The 16216-nt window shown below is 42.4% G+C and overlaps 1 protein-coding gene across 1 annotated transcript; it reads left to right on the forward strand.

Moving 5' to 3' along the window:
• Positions 1–1044: 1044 nt before the first annotated feature.
• Positions 1045–8938, forward strand: gc2 (guanylyl cyclase 2). Its single transcript, XM_084344519.1, has 22 exons — positions 1045–1083; positions 1179–1358; positions 1779–1896; positions 1985–2286; positions 2532–2663; positions 3025–3128; positions 3432–3550; positions 3787–3871; positions 3980–4076; positions 4235–4357; positions 4573–4653; positions 4738–4914; positions 5205–5361; positions 5444–5596; positions 6001–6149; positions 6352–6515; positions 6599–6791; positions 6881–7055; positions 7169–7267; positions 7466–7560; positions 7648–7733; positions 8325–8938. The coding sequence occupies exons 1-22, from the start codon at positions 1060–1062 to the stop codon at positions 8467–8469; spliced, it is 2958 nt and encodes a 985-aa protein (XP_084200645.1). The 5' UTR covers positions 1045–1059; the 3' UTR covers positions 8470–8938.
• Positions 8939–16216: the final 7278 nt, after the last annotated feature.

Genomic DNA, 16216 nt, shown 5'->3' on the forward strand with positions numbered 1-16216 from the left:
GAACAGTATATTATGGAAAATCGAGTTAAGTACATTAGAAGTAAGTGAGAAGTACTCAATAAAATACATTTATGCATCAGTATTAACATATCCAGCAGTCACAGGGGCTCATATTCTGCAAAGCAAGTACCTTTACTCTTGATACTTTAAGTAAATTAGCTTATAATACTTCTATTACAGTGGAAGAGCTATCATTAACCTTTCTCCAAACCCTTCGTTGTTCCAGGGAAGCAGCACCTTCAGACCATCCTTCTCCAGGTTCTTGTGAGCTCTGAGGGTAGTGAACCTTGAGATGCGATCACAACGCCGTGCCTTCATCATCTTACCTCAAACATGGAAGCAGACACCAGGAAAAGCTCCGGACGTCGACCCAACATCCTTTCCTCCTCCTGTCACCCTCTCTCCATGGCTTCTCCTCCATGGCCTCCTGAGGTTCCTCCTGGCCTCCCTGTGTTTATTTCCCTGCCCAGCTCAAGCCACCTGGTTTCAGGTCGGGGTAGTCGGACCGTGGGGGTGTGACCCTCTCTTTGCCAAGGCTCTTCCCAGCGTGGCGGCACAGCTCGCCGTCAACCGCATCAACAGGGACCCCTCGCTGTCCTACGCTGTTACGTTCGAATATGCTGTGCTGCAGGTACGATGCTGATTTCAGCTTCATCTGCCGGAAAATAAAGTGAATGCAACCACTAAATTAAGCAGATCAGTAAGCAAAATTGGTGCTAATATACATAATTGTTAGCTAAGGTCAATAAGTTAGCTGAGGTAGCTAACGTAATACCACTAAGCAGTAAAGCTAAAAGGTGTGAGAACAAGCACAAACAACAACATAAAAGCCAGCAATCATCTTTTTTTCTCAGACATATGATAAAGTTACGAAGATGAATTTTATACGACTAAAATAACAATATATTAACTCAACATCTTCTGTGTTCACAAGTCTGGATTGTTATTTTTCAGGAGCCATGTGAGACGTCAAAGGCACTGCAGGCCTTCACGGGTTTCTACACCAAGGCCTCAGCGTACATTGGACCAGCCAATCCTGGATACTGTGATGCTGCTTCGATGCTGAGCAAAGGCTGGAACAAGGTGAGTGATGTTTCTGTTTGAATGGTATTTTAAAGGGACTGTAGCTTTGCTTGTTTTATATTGTGACATGTTTTCTCCTCTACATCCGTCTCCAGCCACTGTTTCCGTGGGGTTGTGTCAGCTACGAGCTGGACGACGTTCGTAGCCACCCAACCTTTGCCCGCTCAATGCCGAGGCCCACCTCGGTGCTGCTTAACATCATAAACTACTTCAGGTGGGCCCACATCGGCATCATCTCTTCATCAGAGGACATCTGGGTGGATACGGCCACCAAGGTTTGATTATTTTTTATCTCTCACAGCTGCCTAGATCCTGATTACGCCATAAAACAGTTCGATGATGGAGGAAACCACACATTACTGGGACTTAACTACCTAATGATGAAGCCAACAAGAAACACCCCAGTTGCTAGGATAAAATGTGGGCATTGTACGTTTCTGCAAACCACAGATACGTTAAATTTGTACATTTCGTACCTACCTAGCCATGTAAATAGACACTCATTGGTTGTTGTAAGCTCTACAAGCTTATGTCTGCTCAAAAGAGCTGTCAATGAAGAAACATACATTTCCAATATTTATTCATGCGATTAGGTTGCACCAGAAATATGTTTTTCACTGAGACAAAAGCTGCTTTTTTCAGCACTCCTGCATTTTCGTCTTGCCAGTGAATTTGTAGTTTCTTGTCCTGCCCAGGTAGCAGATTCCTTGAGGAGCCACGGTCTGCCGGTCAGACTGGTCAGTTTTATGGAGAACACACCTCACGGCATCAGACGCACTCTGTCCAAACTCCGCAAGATGGGAGAAATTCGAAGTATGCTCCATTACTTGTGATCAAAACACTTAAAAAGGATCTTGGTAGTTTTCTTTCTTTAATATTTGATGTATTTATTTCTACATAGTTGTGATCCTCTGCATGCACTCGGCGCTGATCGGTGGCGAAGCCCAGAAGCTTCTCCTGGAGACGGCCTACGACATGCAGATGATCGACGGCTCCCTGGTCTTTGTGCCCTACGACACCCTGCTCTACAGCCTGCCATACCGCAACGTTTCCTACCCAGTTCTGAAGAGCAACAGCAAACTGCTGCGGGCCTACGACGCCGTGCTGACCGTCACCATCGACTCGCCCCAGGTGTCGTTCTACGAGGCCTACAGAGAGGCAATGGAGAGGAGGGAGGTGGCGAGGACGCTGAAGCCACAGCAGGTGATGCATGGAAGTGAAGAGTTTGGATTAGAGGGTTTGTTCACTGTTGAGAAGCGTTGGGTACCAAACTTTACTTTTAAGGGTACCGACCAAATTCATTTTGTTTTTACCGAGAGAGTAAAGTACCGAAAGTACTGGTACTGAATTCAAGGCCCCGGTATGCTTACCGTGTCAGTTCATATGTCCATGCTATCCAACCCAACTGTTGAGATGCCATTGAGCAAGTCTGTTCATGTGTCCTGCAGGTGTCTCCTCTCTTCGGCACCATCTACAGCTCCATCCTCTTCACGGCTCACGCGGTGCATCGGGTTCGGCAGTCTGGGGAGTGGATGTCTGGAGGAAACCTGGCAAGACACACCCGCAACCTGACATTCCAGGTACCAAGAGGATCGTAAATAAAACACACAATGTTAAAACAGCAAGTAATACTGCAATGCATAGCTAATCACCACTTTTAATCAAGATCCATGCATTGTTCCCTAAGAAATTAACAAAAATGTTGGTAAAATTCCTTGATCTGTCCCTTTATCTGGATCTGCCCCGAGAGTTAATGAGGTATATTCTAGGCCAAAACCCATCCTCCATCCCAGTTCTGCTGAAATCTGTTCAAAAGTTTTTGTGTAATCCAGGTGACGAACCAACCAACCAACAAACGGACACAGATGAAAACATAACCTCCTCTGCGGGGGTAAAAAACGCATGAGAAGTGACCCCTATCATATCTTATTTACGTTGCAGGGCTTCAGTCACCCCATTAAGACAGACAGCTCCGGAGCTGCTCTGCTGGACTACCTCATACTGGACACAGATGGACTCTCCTGGGAGCTGAAGCCAACATACAGGTGTGTAATGTTTCTTTATATCACAACTGGAGAAAATAAAAGCAGGAATAGATGTTTCTTAGCCAGACTTAAAGGTCTACTTTGTTAGAAAGTTGATTTTTGACTCTCTTTCCCAACTCTTTTGGTTGGTTTCCTACAACCATCAACATCAGTCAACTTTCTTACAAATTGGACCTTTGAATCATTCACACATAAGTCACTTTTAGCTGCAAGCTGATGAGTTAAAGGACCATCACAAATAATTCAGATTTCAGTTTGTGTTTATTGTTGCATTAATATCTTGACTGAATTGATTAATGACAGGATCGACATGGAGGTGGGTATGGTGCGCTACCTGGGTCGAGACATCCACTTCCCCCGCGGCTACAGACCCAGAAAAGACTCCTCCTGCTGGTTTACTCCTGGAGTCATCTGCTCAGGAGGTGAGGAATCGGTGCATGCTAGATGTTTTGGTTTTGGTTGTTGATCAAGGACCCTACAAATAAACATAGTCCTGCATGCGTCCTCCCAAAAAACTTCTATTTTGTTTAGCTTGGATTGTTTATGTCAGTGCTAATAAAGGTCAACTAATGCTGTTTATCCAAAACATCCTTTAGCTGCTCACTGCACAGCTGAAATTCAAATTATTTTCCACACAACTTTTCTTTTTCTGTTCCAGGAGTGGATCTGTTCTCAACCATCAGCATGTGTCTTGGAGCGATGGCCTTCTTTGTTTTCACCGTGGCGTTGACTTACTGTGTCAGGTACAAAGTCGGGAGGAAGTCTGAGGTCATGTTGGTCTAGTCTGGAGGGTCTAGATCTAAATTGTAAGATAATAATCTGTCACTCTCTCCTCTTGTCTCTCGTTGTAGGCGACGCGTCAATCAGATTCGACTGATTAAGGGTCCAAACAAGATCTTGCTGACTCTGGCTGATGTCACATTCATAAACCCATCACTCAGCAACAAGGTCAGCCCCTGTCTGATAGGCAATTCATTACACAAGTTAAACTATGTAAATAAGTTCATGTTTCTCGGTGGATTAAGACATTTCTTCAGCTGTCAGGAGCCAAAAATAAGCATGTTTCTGAGGTTGTTGTCTTCCATCCTGAACTCGGCACCTTACAGAAACTGAGTCTGGACGGCAGCAGGGCCAGCGGCATGAGGAGCGTGTCAGAACGCAGCGTCGTGTCGCCGGTCTCCACCCAATCACCGGCCACCTACGAGAACTCAAATGTGGTCATCTACGAGGTGACCACTCAAACACAAGGCAGTGGCACAGAAATACACTAAAAAGACACTAAGAAAACATCAAAATAGCATTTTAAAGACAATAAAAAAGCAAATAAATAGTTAAAGATTAAAAAGACATTGAAAACACACTTACCAAAGGAAGAACAGGGACTTCCATAAGAAAAACCAGGATCCTTTCGATTCTAACCCGTTTGGTGTTTTCTCTCCTCCAGGGCGACTGGGCGTGGCTGAAGAGACTTCCTGATGGGACATTTAGTAGCATCAACCCCAAAACCAGCGATGTGTTTGAACTGGTGCGTGAGCAAAAATTAATCCTACAAAAGACACAGCTAACGACAGAAACCAACTTCATGAAATTCTGTCTTTTTTGCTTGCAGATGAAGGACCTGCGTCACGAGAACATCAACCCTTTCCTGGGCTTCTTTCACGACTGCTGCGTGTTCGCCATCGTGACCGAGTTCTGCTCCAGAGGGAGTCTGGAGGACCTGCTGCTGAACGATGATGTCAAACTGGACTGGATGTTCAAGTCGTCTTTGGTGCTGGATCTGATTAAGGTCAATAACAACACAGCCTCGACTTACCATCCTCTCTACAACTTCAAATATTGAATAAAGTTGGAAGTTGTTGCGTCTTCGTTTGTAATTTGCTACCTTCTCCAAGTCAAGATGCAACTCTTTCTTGATTTTGCCGAGTCTAAAGTAAACTAACTTGTAACTCCAGTCTGACCAGAGTCCAGGTCATGTTAGTCCACACCTCTAAGAGTCTTAGAAACGTGCTCAGCCCAGAAGTGGATCAAGAATTCTCAACACATTTATATTTCGGATTTGTTTGTCGTCTGTCTCAGGGTATGAAGTACCTCCACCACCGGGGAGTGTCCCACAGTCGTCTGAAGTCCCGTAACTGTGTGGTGGACGGGCGGTTCGTCCTGAAGGTCACAGACTTCGGCTACAACGAGGTTCTGGAGGCTCAGAGGTTCCCCTACATTGAACCTCCTGTAGACGGTGAGAGATCAGATTATAAATCAAGTTCATGTTTCTCCTGGTGCAGATTAGCAGTAAACTAAGGTGGTTCTTGGTGTTCCAGAGTTGCTTTGGACGGCTCCAGAGATCCTGAGGGTCCCCGGGCAGCCGGGGCTTCACGGGACTCTGCCCGGAGACGTGTACAGCTTCGCCATCGTCATGCAGGAGGTGGTGATGAGAGCACCTCCGTTCTGCATGATGGACCTGTCCGCCGCAGGCATGAGAATAACTTCTTCTTCTTCTTCTTCATCTGAAAACACAGGATTAGAGACATTTACTCTGTTCAGTTCAAACCCCAAATGTTGATTTTGTTTTTGCTTTTTTACTAAGAAATTAAAGCTGTTCAAGGATTATATTACACATATACACAAGCAGCAATTTTACTCATCCGAGAGCATGAATCCAATGTGTTGTTACCTAAAGCCCAAGATTACGTCCTCAAATGTCTTGTTTCATCCAAAGATATTCAGTTTACGGTCAAAAATTTTCACGCTAAAGAAGCTGAAATCGTACAATTTAGTCTAATTTTTTTCCTTCAAAAATTACTAAAACCGATTAATCCATTCTCAAAATAGTTGCCGATTACTTCAAATAGACAGCTGACCTTTCTCTGTGGTTTAGACATAATCGAGAAGCTGCGTAAGCCTCCTCCTCTGTGTCGCCCGGTGGTCAGTCCAGACTGCGCACCGTTAGAGTGCATCCAGCTGATGAAGCAGTGCTGGACCGAACAGCCGGACAAGAGGCCGAACTTTGAAGAGATCTTCGACCAGGTGGGCTGGTCTAAGCTGCTACAAAGGACAGAGATAACAAATTTAACGAACAAGTACCTTTAAATGCTGAAAACGTTTTGTTTTTTTAAAGGAATTGATTCAATTTAAGGAAAATTCTGGTCACTATTACTTGGCTGTCGCCTTTTCTGTACTTAATCTATAAAAAATGTCCCTGTACTTCCCGTCTCTTCTTCCTCCTCAGTTTAAGAACATCAACAAGGGGAAGAAGACCAACATCATCGACTCCATGCTGAGGATGCTGGAGCAGTACTCGTCCAACCTGGAGGAGCTGATCAGAGAGCGAACGGAGGAGCTGGAGATCGAAAAACAGAAGACGGAGAAGTTGCTGACACAGATGCTGCCTCCGTGAGTCAACACGGACGAAACACACCAGAGCAGCTACACATGCAGACTAAAACATGCTGAGATGTGTTTTCTCCTCTCCTCAGGTCCGTGGCCGAGGCTCTGAAGGTGGGCGGGACCGTCGAACCGGAGCATTTTGACAGTGTGACGATTTACTTCAGCGACATCGTCGGCTTCACCACCATCTCAGCCAACAGTGAGCCCATCGAGGTGGTCGACCTGCTCAACGACCTCTACACCGTCTTTGACGCCATCATAGGAAACCACGACGTCTACAAGGTGCTGTGTTGACTCTCTTCAGCTGTGCTATCAGGCCTTAAATCTCATTACATCTCATTGTTCGATGGTTCTGTTATGTTCGACTCCAGGTAGAGACTATCGGCGACGCGTACATGGTGGCGTCAGGTCTTCCCGTCCCAAACGGAAACCGCCACGCTGCAGAGATTGCTAACATGGCCCTCGACATCCTGAGCGCCGTGGGAACCTTCAAAATGAGGCACATGCCCGACGTTCCTGTCAGGATACGTATCGGACTGCACACAGGTGAGGAAGGACAGACTGTACTTCTCAGTCTCTCTCTTCCGTTGTTTCCTGTCGTCACCTCAAACTAAATGTCAATAATGTCAAAGCAATAACTCCATCTGTGTTTGTTGTAGGTCCATGTGTAGCGGGCGTGGTCGGCCTCACGATGCCTCGCTACTGTCTGTTTGGAGACACAGTGACAACCGCCTCTCGTATGGAGTCCGGCGGGCTGCGTAAGTTACCGGCCGACACAACAGCAAAAAACAACAATATATTATCATTTCACACAACCCTAATTTCCTGTAAAAGTGCATTCTGGTGACTTAATTTACATTTCAATAGTTTGTTTTGCAGAACTTCTGATGTTTTTGTTGTTTTTTTTTTATTTCCTACCTCCTGGAAAGGATATTATACATCTTTGTTTGTCGCAGCCTACAGGATCCACATCCACCAGAGTACGGTGAAGGTCCTGCGAGAGCTAAATCTCGGTTACAAGGTCGAGTTGAGAGGCAGGACGGACGTCAAGGCAAGATTTCTGCGTGTGGATGAAGTAAAGTCTGAAGTTACTGCTTCTTTCTACGTCTTCCTGCTGATCTCTCTGTCTCTTTCTCAGGGGAAAGGAGTCGAGGAGACCTACTGGCTTGTAGGTAGGGATGGATTTACAAAACCTCTGCCCGTTCCTCCGGAGGTCAAGTCCGGGTACGAACAACTGTTCTTTCTCCTCCTCCTTCAGTCAAAACTCATTGAAAATGTTCTGACTTTTTTTGCAGAATTGTTGGCCACCCAAGTACTGAAAAAGTAGCTGAGCTGACTGGCTTCAGGACTAGTGTTTGCATTTGTTTGCATGTGTGTGTGTTTGCTGTGTTCACGCTGTTCACTTCGTCCCCAACAGGCAATCGGCCCACGGGCTGCAGATCGCCGAGATAGCCCAGTACAAGAAACGGAAAGCCGCGACACAACAGGAACAACTTGCAAAGAAGAAAAACTGAGGTAATGTTATGCATTATCAAAAAATGTATAACATTACTGGCTTGGTTGGCAACGTGACTCGTATGAACTCTTAGATTTCACGCGGGTCATGTCTCTGTTTAAGATCCGAGTGAATGCAAATAAACGGCGGCAACATCTCGGGCATGTGGGCATTTTGAATTGTTGGTCACTTACACAACTCAGTTCTTCTACTTTACAAGTTCTTTTTAAATAATATAAGTTATCTGTTATCAGGTCCCAGAAAACTTCAAAAATCTCATTATCACAGTTTCCCTTTGTCCTCTTTCTCCCTTTTCTTAGCACCAGCATCAGCATCGCAACGGGCGAGTCGAAGGACCTGAAGCGAGTGTTTCACAAGGCGGTGAAGAAGATCTCTCACGTCCGCGTCGTGACTCAGGTCCAGGCGCTCGACGACGACGACAACGTCTTGATGGCGCACCACTGACTGCTAAACCTGACTGTCACTTACCACAGAAAACCTTATATTTCCTTGCTAGCGTTCATCCAGGAGGAGGAAGAGGCTAGTGAAATTGATAGTTCAGATTATCACAGTGTGTGTGTGTGTATGTGTGTGCGTTAACAGCTTGAGTTGAGTCTTGTGTGGGATGATGTTTAGAGGCAGAGTGGTGACTCAGCAAAGCAGGGATCTACAGACGCTGCCTGTCAGCAGCAGAGGAGCAGATAATCTCCTCGTTCACTTCCTCCTCCTTCGCTTCCCTGTTTCTCTTACTGAAGGGGAGGAAAAGAGGGAAACTGGCGATACATTGTCATTATTTCAAGATGCTAAAGTCATTATTTTAGGATAAGTAGGCCATTTTAAGAAAGTTACATTATTTTTGAGATGCTAAGCCATTTTCTGAGATATGTCATTAATTTGAAAATGTTTCTCGTTGTTTTGTGATGATAAGTCGTATCTTCACAAACACTTGATGTACGCTGATGTTTAAATATTTAAATGTAGGTCATAAATGTTTATCTTACCAGACATTTCTCTATATCCAACTCTATATCTCAATAAATCTGTTGGTCCTTGAATCCGGTTTAAACATGTGTATGTTTGACACTGAATCACTGACTCACAGTTTGTTGGTGTAACTGAGCGTCTGGGTCTAAAAACAAGCCCACAGCGCCCTCTGGTGACGCGTCAGACGATAAACTGAAGTTTGTTTAAGCTACAGATGGCATCCTGGAAGCTGTGAGGATTATCCCTGCTGATCCTCACTGAGTGTGTGTGTGTGTGTGTGTGTGTGTGTGTGTGTGTGTGTGTGTGTGTGTGTGTGTGTGTGTGACAGGCAGCCTCCTCTGTCTCTTTTTCCTGAATGTACAGTAAATATATACGTTCAAGCTGACTCCAGCTCACACACAGTGGTGGAAGAATTACTCAGATGTTTTACTCGAGTAAAAGGATACAAAGAAAAGTTAATGTATTCTGATATAGATAAAAATATGTAATTAGATTACAGTTTCATTCAATGAAAAGGGGATTACTAACAGGATTATAATTTTGAAATAAAGAATGATATACGGGTCTGTAACCATGACAACACTCTCTCGTCTGGAGTGAAACCGAATGCACACTCGTTACTAAGATTAAATAAAAGTAATGTTAGTAATCACGTTTCTTTTTGTGTTGTCCTTATTTGCATACGATTGATAGTGAAGTAATCCAAAAGTAACGGAAAGTAATCGAGTTACATTACGTCCATACTGTGATACTCTGATCACGTAACTGACAATGTTTAAGAAATAACTAGTAACTGAATCGGAATGAAGTTTTTTAAGTAATAGCCTATATATATTTATATATGTGCGTGTGTATATATGACAAACATATATGTAAAACACACACATATATATTAAACATACATATATATCAAACATATATATGTTCTTTACAAGTGTATGTAAACATATATATGTTGCACAAGTACAACGGTACATATGTATACCATATATACATATATACATACATATATATTCTTATTTCTTATCATCTATGCTCTGCGCTTTTTATCACATATGTACAACATGACGAAACTGGTAAATTTGTTAATGAGTTTATGTAAAAGCAGGATTTTACTGCTGTAGTTGGTTGAGGTGGAGCTTATTTTGAATTATTTTGTATATAACTTGTATGTAACTAATGATTATTTTCATCATGCACTGATATTACCCTCTGAGATGTAGGTTTGTACTGGTGGGCTACATGTCGACACATCACTCCTCTCTAACATCTTATACATGTGGTTTATATTTCACAGTGACGAGCTCCCACCGAGCTGTCGTGTGTCAAAGCCGTGGATCTGAGATTATCGGGGGGATTTACACTGATCCAGGCGTTAATGGCTGTTTGTTTGGGGGCAGGAGGAGGTTAGTATAGATTATGATATCGTGATATAGAACAAGGAGGAATATGGATCGGAAAAGATTAGAGAGGACTGTTGAGGAATGGTCGGATTAGACGAGATGGATTATTGGTGTGAATGTGAGCCGGTCTGTAACACTGTTCATCATAAATACACCACAGGTTGAGACCCTGTAGAGCAAAAAGCACATAGATACATAAAGTATTTCATTATAGGTTCAGCAATGTATTACACTCACATTTCAGGAGATACATTCAGTTGCGTCATGCTGAGAGTTAATTCTGGAAATTAGCTTAGCTTAGCACAAAAATAGAAAGTAGGAGGAAAGGGCCAGGGTGTATCAAAAGTTTTAAAAAATACGCCTTCTTCAACCTTTCTACACAGAAACAACAAACATGTATTGTTGATTAAGGGGAGTTACTACGTGTATGCTACGTTCATTTGTTAGCATACAACAGCCGGGTGCAGTGACTCTGACATAAAGGGTAACTTAAAGGGTAAAATCCAAGTAATCCAAGTCTATTGAAGCCCAGAGATCCCAAATTTAATCGAAAAGTTGTTGTTTACACCCTGAAATCTTCACTATAGCTGCTCAGCTAAAAGTGTTAGCGAGGTTAGCTCGACCACACGTCAGGGGTGTAAATAATAAAAAGACGTTAAACTATCAAGTTAAGCCCAAAATATTAACAATAATTAAGCCCAAAACCAATGAAACATTAATAATTAACTCAATGTATTTGCACCAAATGTTGAGTGTTTCTTCCTGGTTTACTACTTTTGTCGACCATGAGACCTTCGGGAGGCAGATTTGTGTTCCTATTTCTGCTTTTCCTTCACAATACAACACCCATAATATGTTAATGTAGCTGGTATAAAACCCCACATTAAATATATTTCTTATGTATAAGTTATATGTCATATTTGTTGATTATTTTCTCGATTAATTGAGTTGTTTGGTCCATAAAATGTCACAAAATGGCCAAAAATGTTGCTCAAAGTCCGAGATGACGTCCTCAAATGTCTCGTTTTGTCCACAACTGAAAGATATTCAGTTTATCGTCACAGAGGAGGAAAAAAAACAGAAAATATTCACATCAACAGTGAAAATAATCATTAAACGCAGCCTTAAGGAACTGGTCACACCTGAGTGGTTTCAGTTTACTACTTCTGAACACGTGAAATACAGTTTTTAATAATAAATACTCTCAGGATAATATATTACAGTGTGCACTCACTGAGGTCAAAGTTACTTAATGCTTCTGAACATGTGCAGGTTTTAACATTTTGTTCCCACTTGAATAAATAAACCGTGTGTGTGTGTGTGTGTGTCTGTTTAAATTGTCAACAGCAGCAGTGATGTCGCAACTGTGCTGAAATAACAGACTGAGTCTGTAACAAAGGGAAGCATGCTTTCCTTTGTGTTTCCTGTGTGTGTGTTTCAGCTTTGTTGGCTCTGCTCCTTTGTTGCAAGTACAATAGCAGCAGCTGATTTGTGCTGCAGGGAGCCGTGCTGACCGGCAGAGGGCGCTGTGGCCAATGAGGAGAGGCGGAGAGAGAAGCATAATAATAAGAGTCAGGAGGTGGAAGAAACAGGAAGAGGTGGCTGAATAGATACTAGAAGCAGCAAATAAAACAGGTAACAGCTAAACAATTATATGTTTTTATAAATTAATGACAATTTCAACACTTTTTTTTTGTTATTTTGACAACTTTACTCTTTTTTACTGTTTTGCCAGTGTAGTTTCATATGCTGAATACTGCCTGGCCCCAGATTTATTGACTTAATGCAGGAATTTGCAACATTTTGGCACAAAATTGCAATAATGAAAGTGTAAAGTGGGAAAGAAAACAGTTTACAGTTTATCATTCACTGAGATTAGCAGACACACATCAACTGTGGAGCTTTAAAGCCATAAAACACAAAGAAACTGTGAGAGTTAGAGAACGTGCACTCAAGTATGAGTACAGTTACATTATAGATATTACTTAATTACAAGTAAAACTGCTGGTATTAACACAATAATTAGGAAAAGTAAAAAAAAAAACTATTCTTCTCAAATGCTACTCAGAGTATTAGTTACTTTTTAACGGTTGGTGTTTAATGTTTTATTAATAGAAGATAGAAGATTTAAAAGTAACTAAGTAGATTACATGTTGTAATGCATACTTAAGTGAAATCACAGACTTGAAAAAATACTCATAAAAGTACCCAAAAAGATGACTTGATTACAAAAATTTGAGTAGCTGTATTTAGTTACTTCCACCCAACAAATGTATGTAAAAAATGAGCTAAGTTACTCAGATGCAGCATGTAATCTGCAAAGTAACTAGTAACTAAAGTTATCAAATAAAAGTAGCAGAGTAAAACTACAATGTTTGACTTAGTGGAAGTTTAAAGTAGCAGAAAATGGAACAACTTTAATGTGTACTTAAGTAAAGTACTTGAGTAAATTTACTTAGTTACATTACATCACTGCACATATTCCTCTTCACATTTTTATTTACATAACAGAACCGACTCCTGTTCGTCTGCAGACTCAGACGACTGTTCGTCAATCACCGTCCGGAAGCACATCAACCAAATAAATGACCCGAGGCGACAGGCAACATTTGCATCATCGAGCCGACGAGCCGGTTGCTAGTTTGACTGACACTGGGACTGACGCGCTCACGGTTCGACACATGCAAACACCGAGCACAACGTCTAGCCTTCGCAGTCTCTCCCGAACAGCTGGAATCGCTGTCGTATTCTCAGGAAATCGCCAGAAAAACAGCTTTGTTTTCCACAAAAGTCTCTACTTGGCTCAGTCACACCATTTATTAGGAAAACGCTGAGATAAAATAAACTCCAGAGAATTCAGGCTTCTGAAGAAATACAGCAGTAAAATCAGAAGCAGACATGCTCCTCTGTTAATATAACACATGAGGGTGAAATGTTGACAGTGTTTTGCTCAGTTTTCCTCACAGCAGCACATGAAAGGAGTTAGAGGTGGAGGGCCTCGTCGACTGGTCTCGCTGCCAGACGTTAGGAGGTTAGCAGAACCAGGCTTCCTTTGAAAAGCAGCTGATACCTCCCGGGGGAAGAGTTGGGTTGCCCTGTCGGCTCGACTGGTAGCTCGCCGTCATTGTGGGGACGGATCGGAGGCCGGTATTCCCGGCTGTCACAATGCTGTCCAGTTTTTTTTTCCATAACAAGAGGTTAAAGAGGTGAAAGACTGAGAGAAGCTGGCTCGTGCAAGAGGGTTCAGGGAGAGATTTGATAACACTGTTTTTACCTTTGGTGTCGATAAGGCTTACCTTAGGAAGCCTCGCAAATGTCCAGCGTATCGCCAGTCTAATTTTAAGCTAGGTTTTTAGCATTTTAGAGCATCAAAAAGATCGATATCGCAGAGGAAATGAGCCAGAGGCATATTTAGCCTAGCCTAGCACAAAGACTGGGAGCAGAAAAAGAGAAGACAGCTAAAAATATACCTCTCAGCTACTCAGTCCACCTTGTTAGCCAGCAAACTAGTTAAATATACCTCAAAGAGTCACCTGGATTTTGTTGAGAGGTTTGAAAACGCGTGCATCCAGTTAGTTAGCAGTTTTTCGCTCACTAAAAAGTTTTGCAGCCTGATAATCTGACTTGAACCTCATATTAGTCGAGGGGCTGAGATGATGTAGGTGTGTTTTGTGAGCGACATTAGCCTGCTAGCTTAGCAACAACAGCACTGGTTGCTAGGAGGACTATATTATATATATTCTTCTACAGCTGCTGTATAATTTTTGGGTATATTTATATGTGTAGCTAGATAGCTAGTTAGCTATGTAGCCTGGATGGATGGCGTACACATTCTTAATCCATGACTGTTTCTCTGTCTGGCGGAAACAGCCATCAATGAGCACAACACTGATTTATTTGAATAACCAATTTGGAGATATGTATGCGATTAGGCTAAAGCTAAACTAGCTTGTTAAACCTACTGTTTGTTTTCTGTGTATGATCTATACACAAGTCACAAGATACAACTGAATAGCTTTTTGAGTTGAGCTTGGTTAGGCTAAGCTAGGCTGAACATGTCCTGGGAAAGTGAACGGCCAAAGATTGAATTGACATTTGACATCGAGACTGACCTTTGAAAGAGAAGTTGACAAAAACAAAGTGGAGCTGCTGATGAACATGGTGTGATGCGATCAAAAGCTCAAGAACAAGCTACTGAACTGACCTTGCGAAGAGACCCTTCCCAGAAAGTCAGACTTTAACTGCATATAACATAGAATAATATAATTATATACACTATAATATAGAGTATAATGGATCTGCAATGGATTGATATGACAGATTTTTCTGCTTTACAGTGACAGACTCAGAGGCGCACTCAGACAGGTGGTCCTGCATATCTCTGCTGGTAAACCATGGCACCGACTCTGCCAGGCTGAAGGGTACGAGTCCCGGCGGGGCCAGCTGCACTACACATGATCCCACTCATGATACTGAAAGGTGTTTGGGATAAAAGGCTCCAGCAAATTGTTGCATGCAAAGTGTAGTAGAGGCTCGGAAAGCCGAGCGTGGCATTCTCCGAGGCGCGCAAAGAACACAGATACGTCCCCTGGGCCGAGGGGGGAGTCCTCCTTAATTACTCCATCTAGGTTCCCATGGAAAACACAGCTGGGGCTCGAATCTCCAAGCTCTCTTGAGAAGTGTTTAGTGCCACATGTAGCTGCCCGAAAAAACAAAAAACACAGCATAAAAATCACTCAAGTGTGGCGTGCGGTCGATGCAGAGGACGGACTCGGTCTGAAGTCGACACCTGTGCCAAAGCCGGGTTTGGTTTTAGTCGAAAAAAGGGTGCAGGCCATGTTAGGTCACTCCGGCTGGCTTGACCCCTGCTGACACTGAGGTTGGCAAGCACCCAAACTCACCAGTGGGTTCTCACATGACTGGAGCAGCTATGTGTTTTAGTAAACCTCAGGCTCCGGCAGGCAAGAGGTCCGACGTTTGGGGAGCTGTTAGTATCCTCAGTGTTTGGGTTAAAGATCTAAAGACATGAAATACGCTTTTTCTAAAAGGTGGAAAAGAGAGAGAAGGGGACAGTAAACACATGAAGTGTCAGAGAAAGAGGCGAAGAGCAACAGAAACATGTCGTAATCAACTTATAAGAGGAAACTACATTTGAAACAAGAAAACTGTGTATGTCTCTGCATTTATCTGACAACTATAGTTACTTTTCACTTTGCAAAATAAGACTTTTCACATATATATTCATATTTGTATGCAAAATGCTTCATACATAACATTTTAATTGTTATAAAAATATACTAGAAGTAGCCTATAAGTAGAAGAACTATCACTATTTTTACTGGTGCATTCATGTGTGAGCAGTGTGTTGCAGTTGGCGATACGTGTAGCTAATTTTAACTGTTTAACAGTGTTTTAATCAGTAACAATGCACTTTTATTACCTGCTTATGCTGTAAAAAATATTATTTAGCAGAGTAGCTTGTGTCTGTAGCTGTCAAATAAAAATAGTGGAATATAAAGTACAATATTTCTCAATAAAATGTTGTGAAGCTGCGTGAAATGAAAATACTTATGCAAACAAAGTACCTCAAAACTGTACTTGCAGAGTGCTTGCATGAATGTGAAGTAACTAATTACAGCTACTCAAATTACTGTAATTAAGTCAATTTTTTGGAGTATTTTTTCCAAGTTTCATTTTACTCATACACTACTTGTTACTTTTAAATCATAATTGAGTAGTGAGTATTTTCAATACAATTTTTCTCAATAAAAGTGTCGTAAAACATGAGTATAAAGCACCTCAAAATGTAGTTGCATGGATGTACT

The sequence above is a fragment of the Pagrus pagrus genome, assembly GCF_965226575.1.
Source record: "Pagrus pagrus genome assembly, chromosome: 22".
NCBI lineage: Eukaryota > Metazoa > Chordata > Actinopteri > Spariformes > Sparidae > Pagrus > Pagrus pagrus.

What these genes read in the sequence shown, in the direction of transcription:
- gc2 (XM_084344519.1), top strand. Translation starts at nt 1,060, where the DNA reads ATGCTGAGCAAAGGCTGGAACAAG. An exon ending in CCCGCAACCTGACATTCCAG is followed by an intron (nt 2,664 to 3,024) that starts GTACCAAGAGGA and finishes TTTACGTTGCAG; the next exon opens with GGCTTCAGTCACCCCATTAA. An exon ending in CCTCCGGAGGTCAAGTCCGG is followed by an intron (nt 7,734 to 8,324) that starts GTACGAACAACT and finishes CCCTTTTCTTAG; the next exon opens with CACCAGCATCAGCATCGCAA.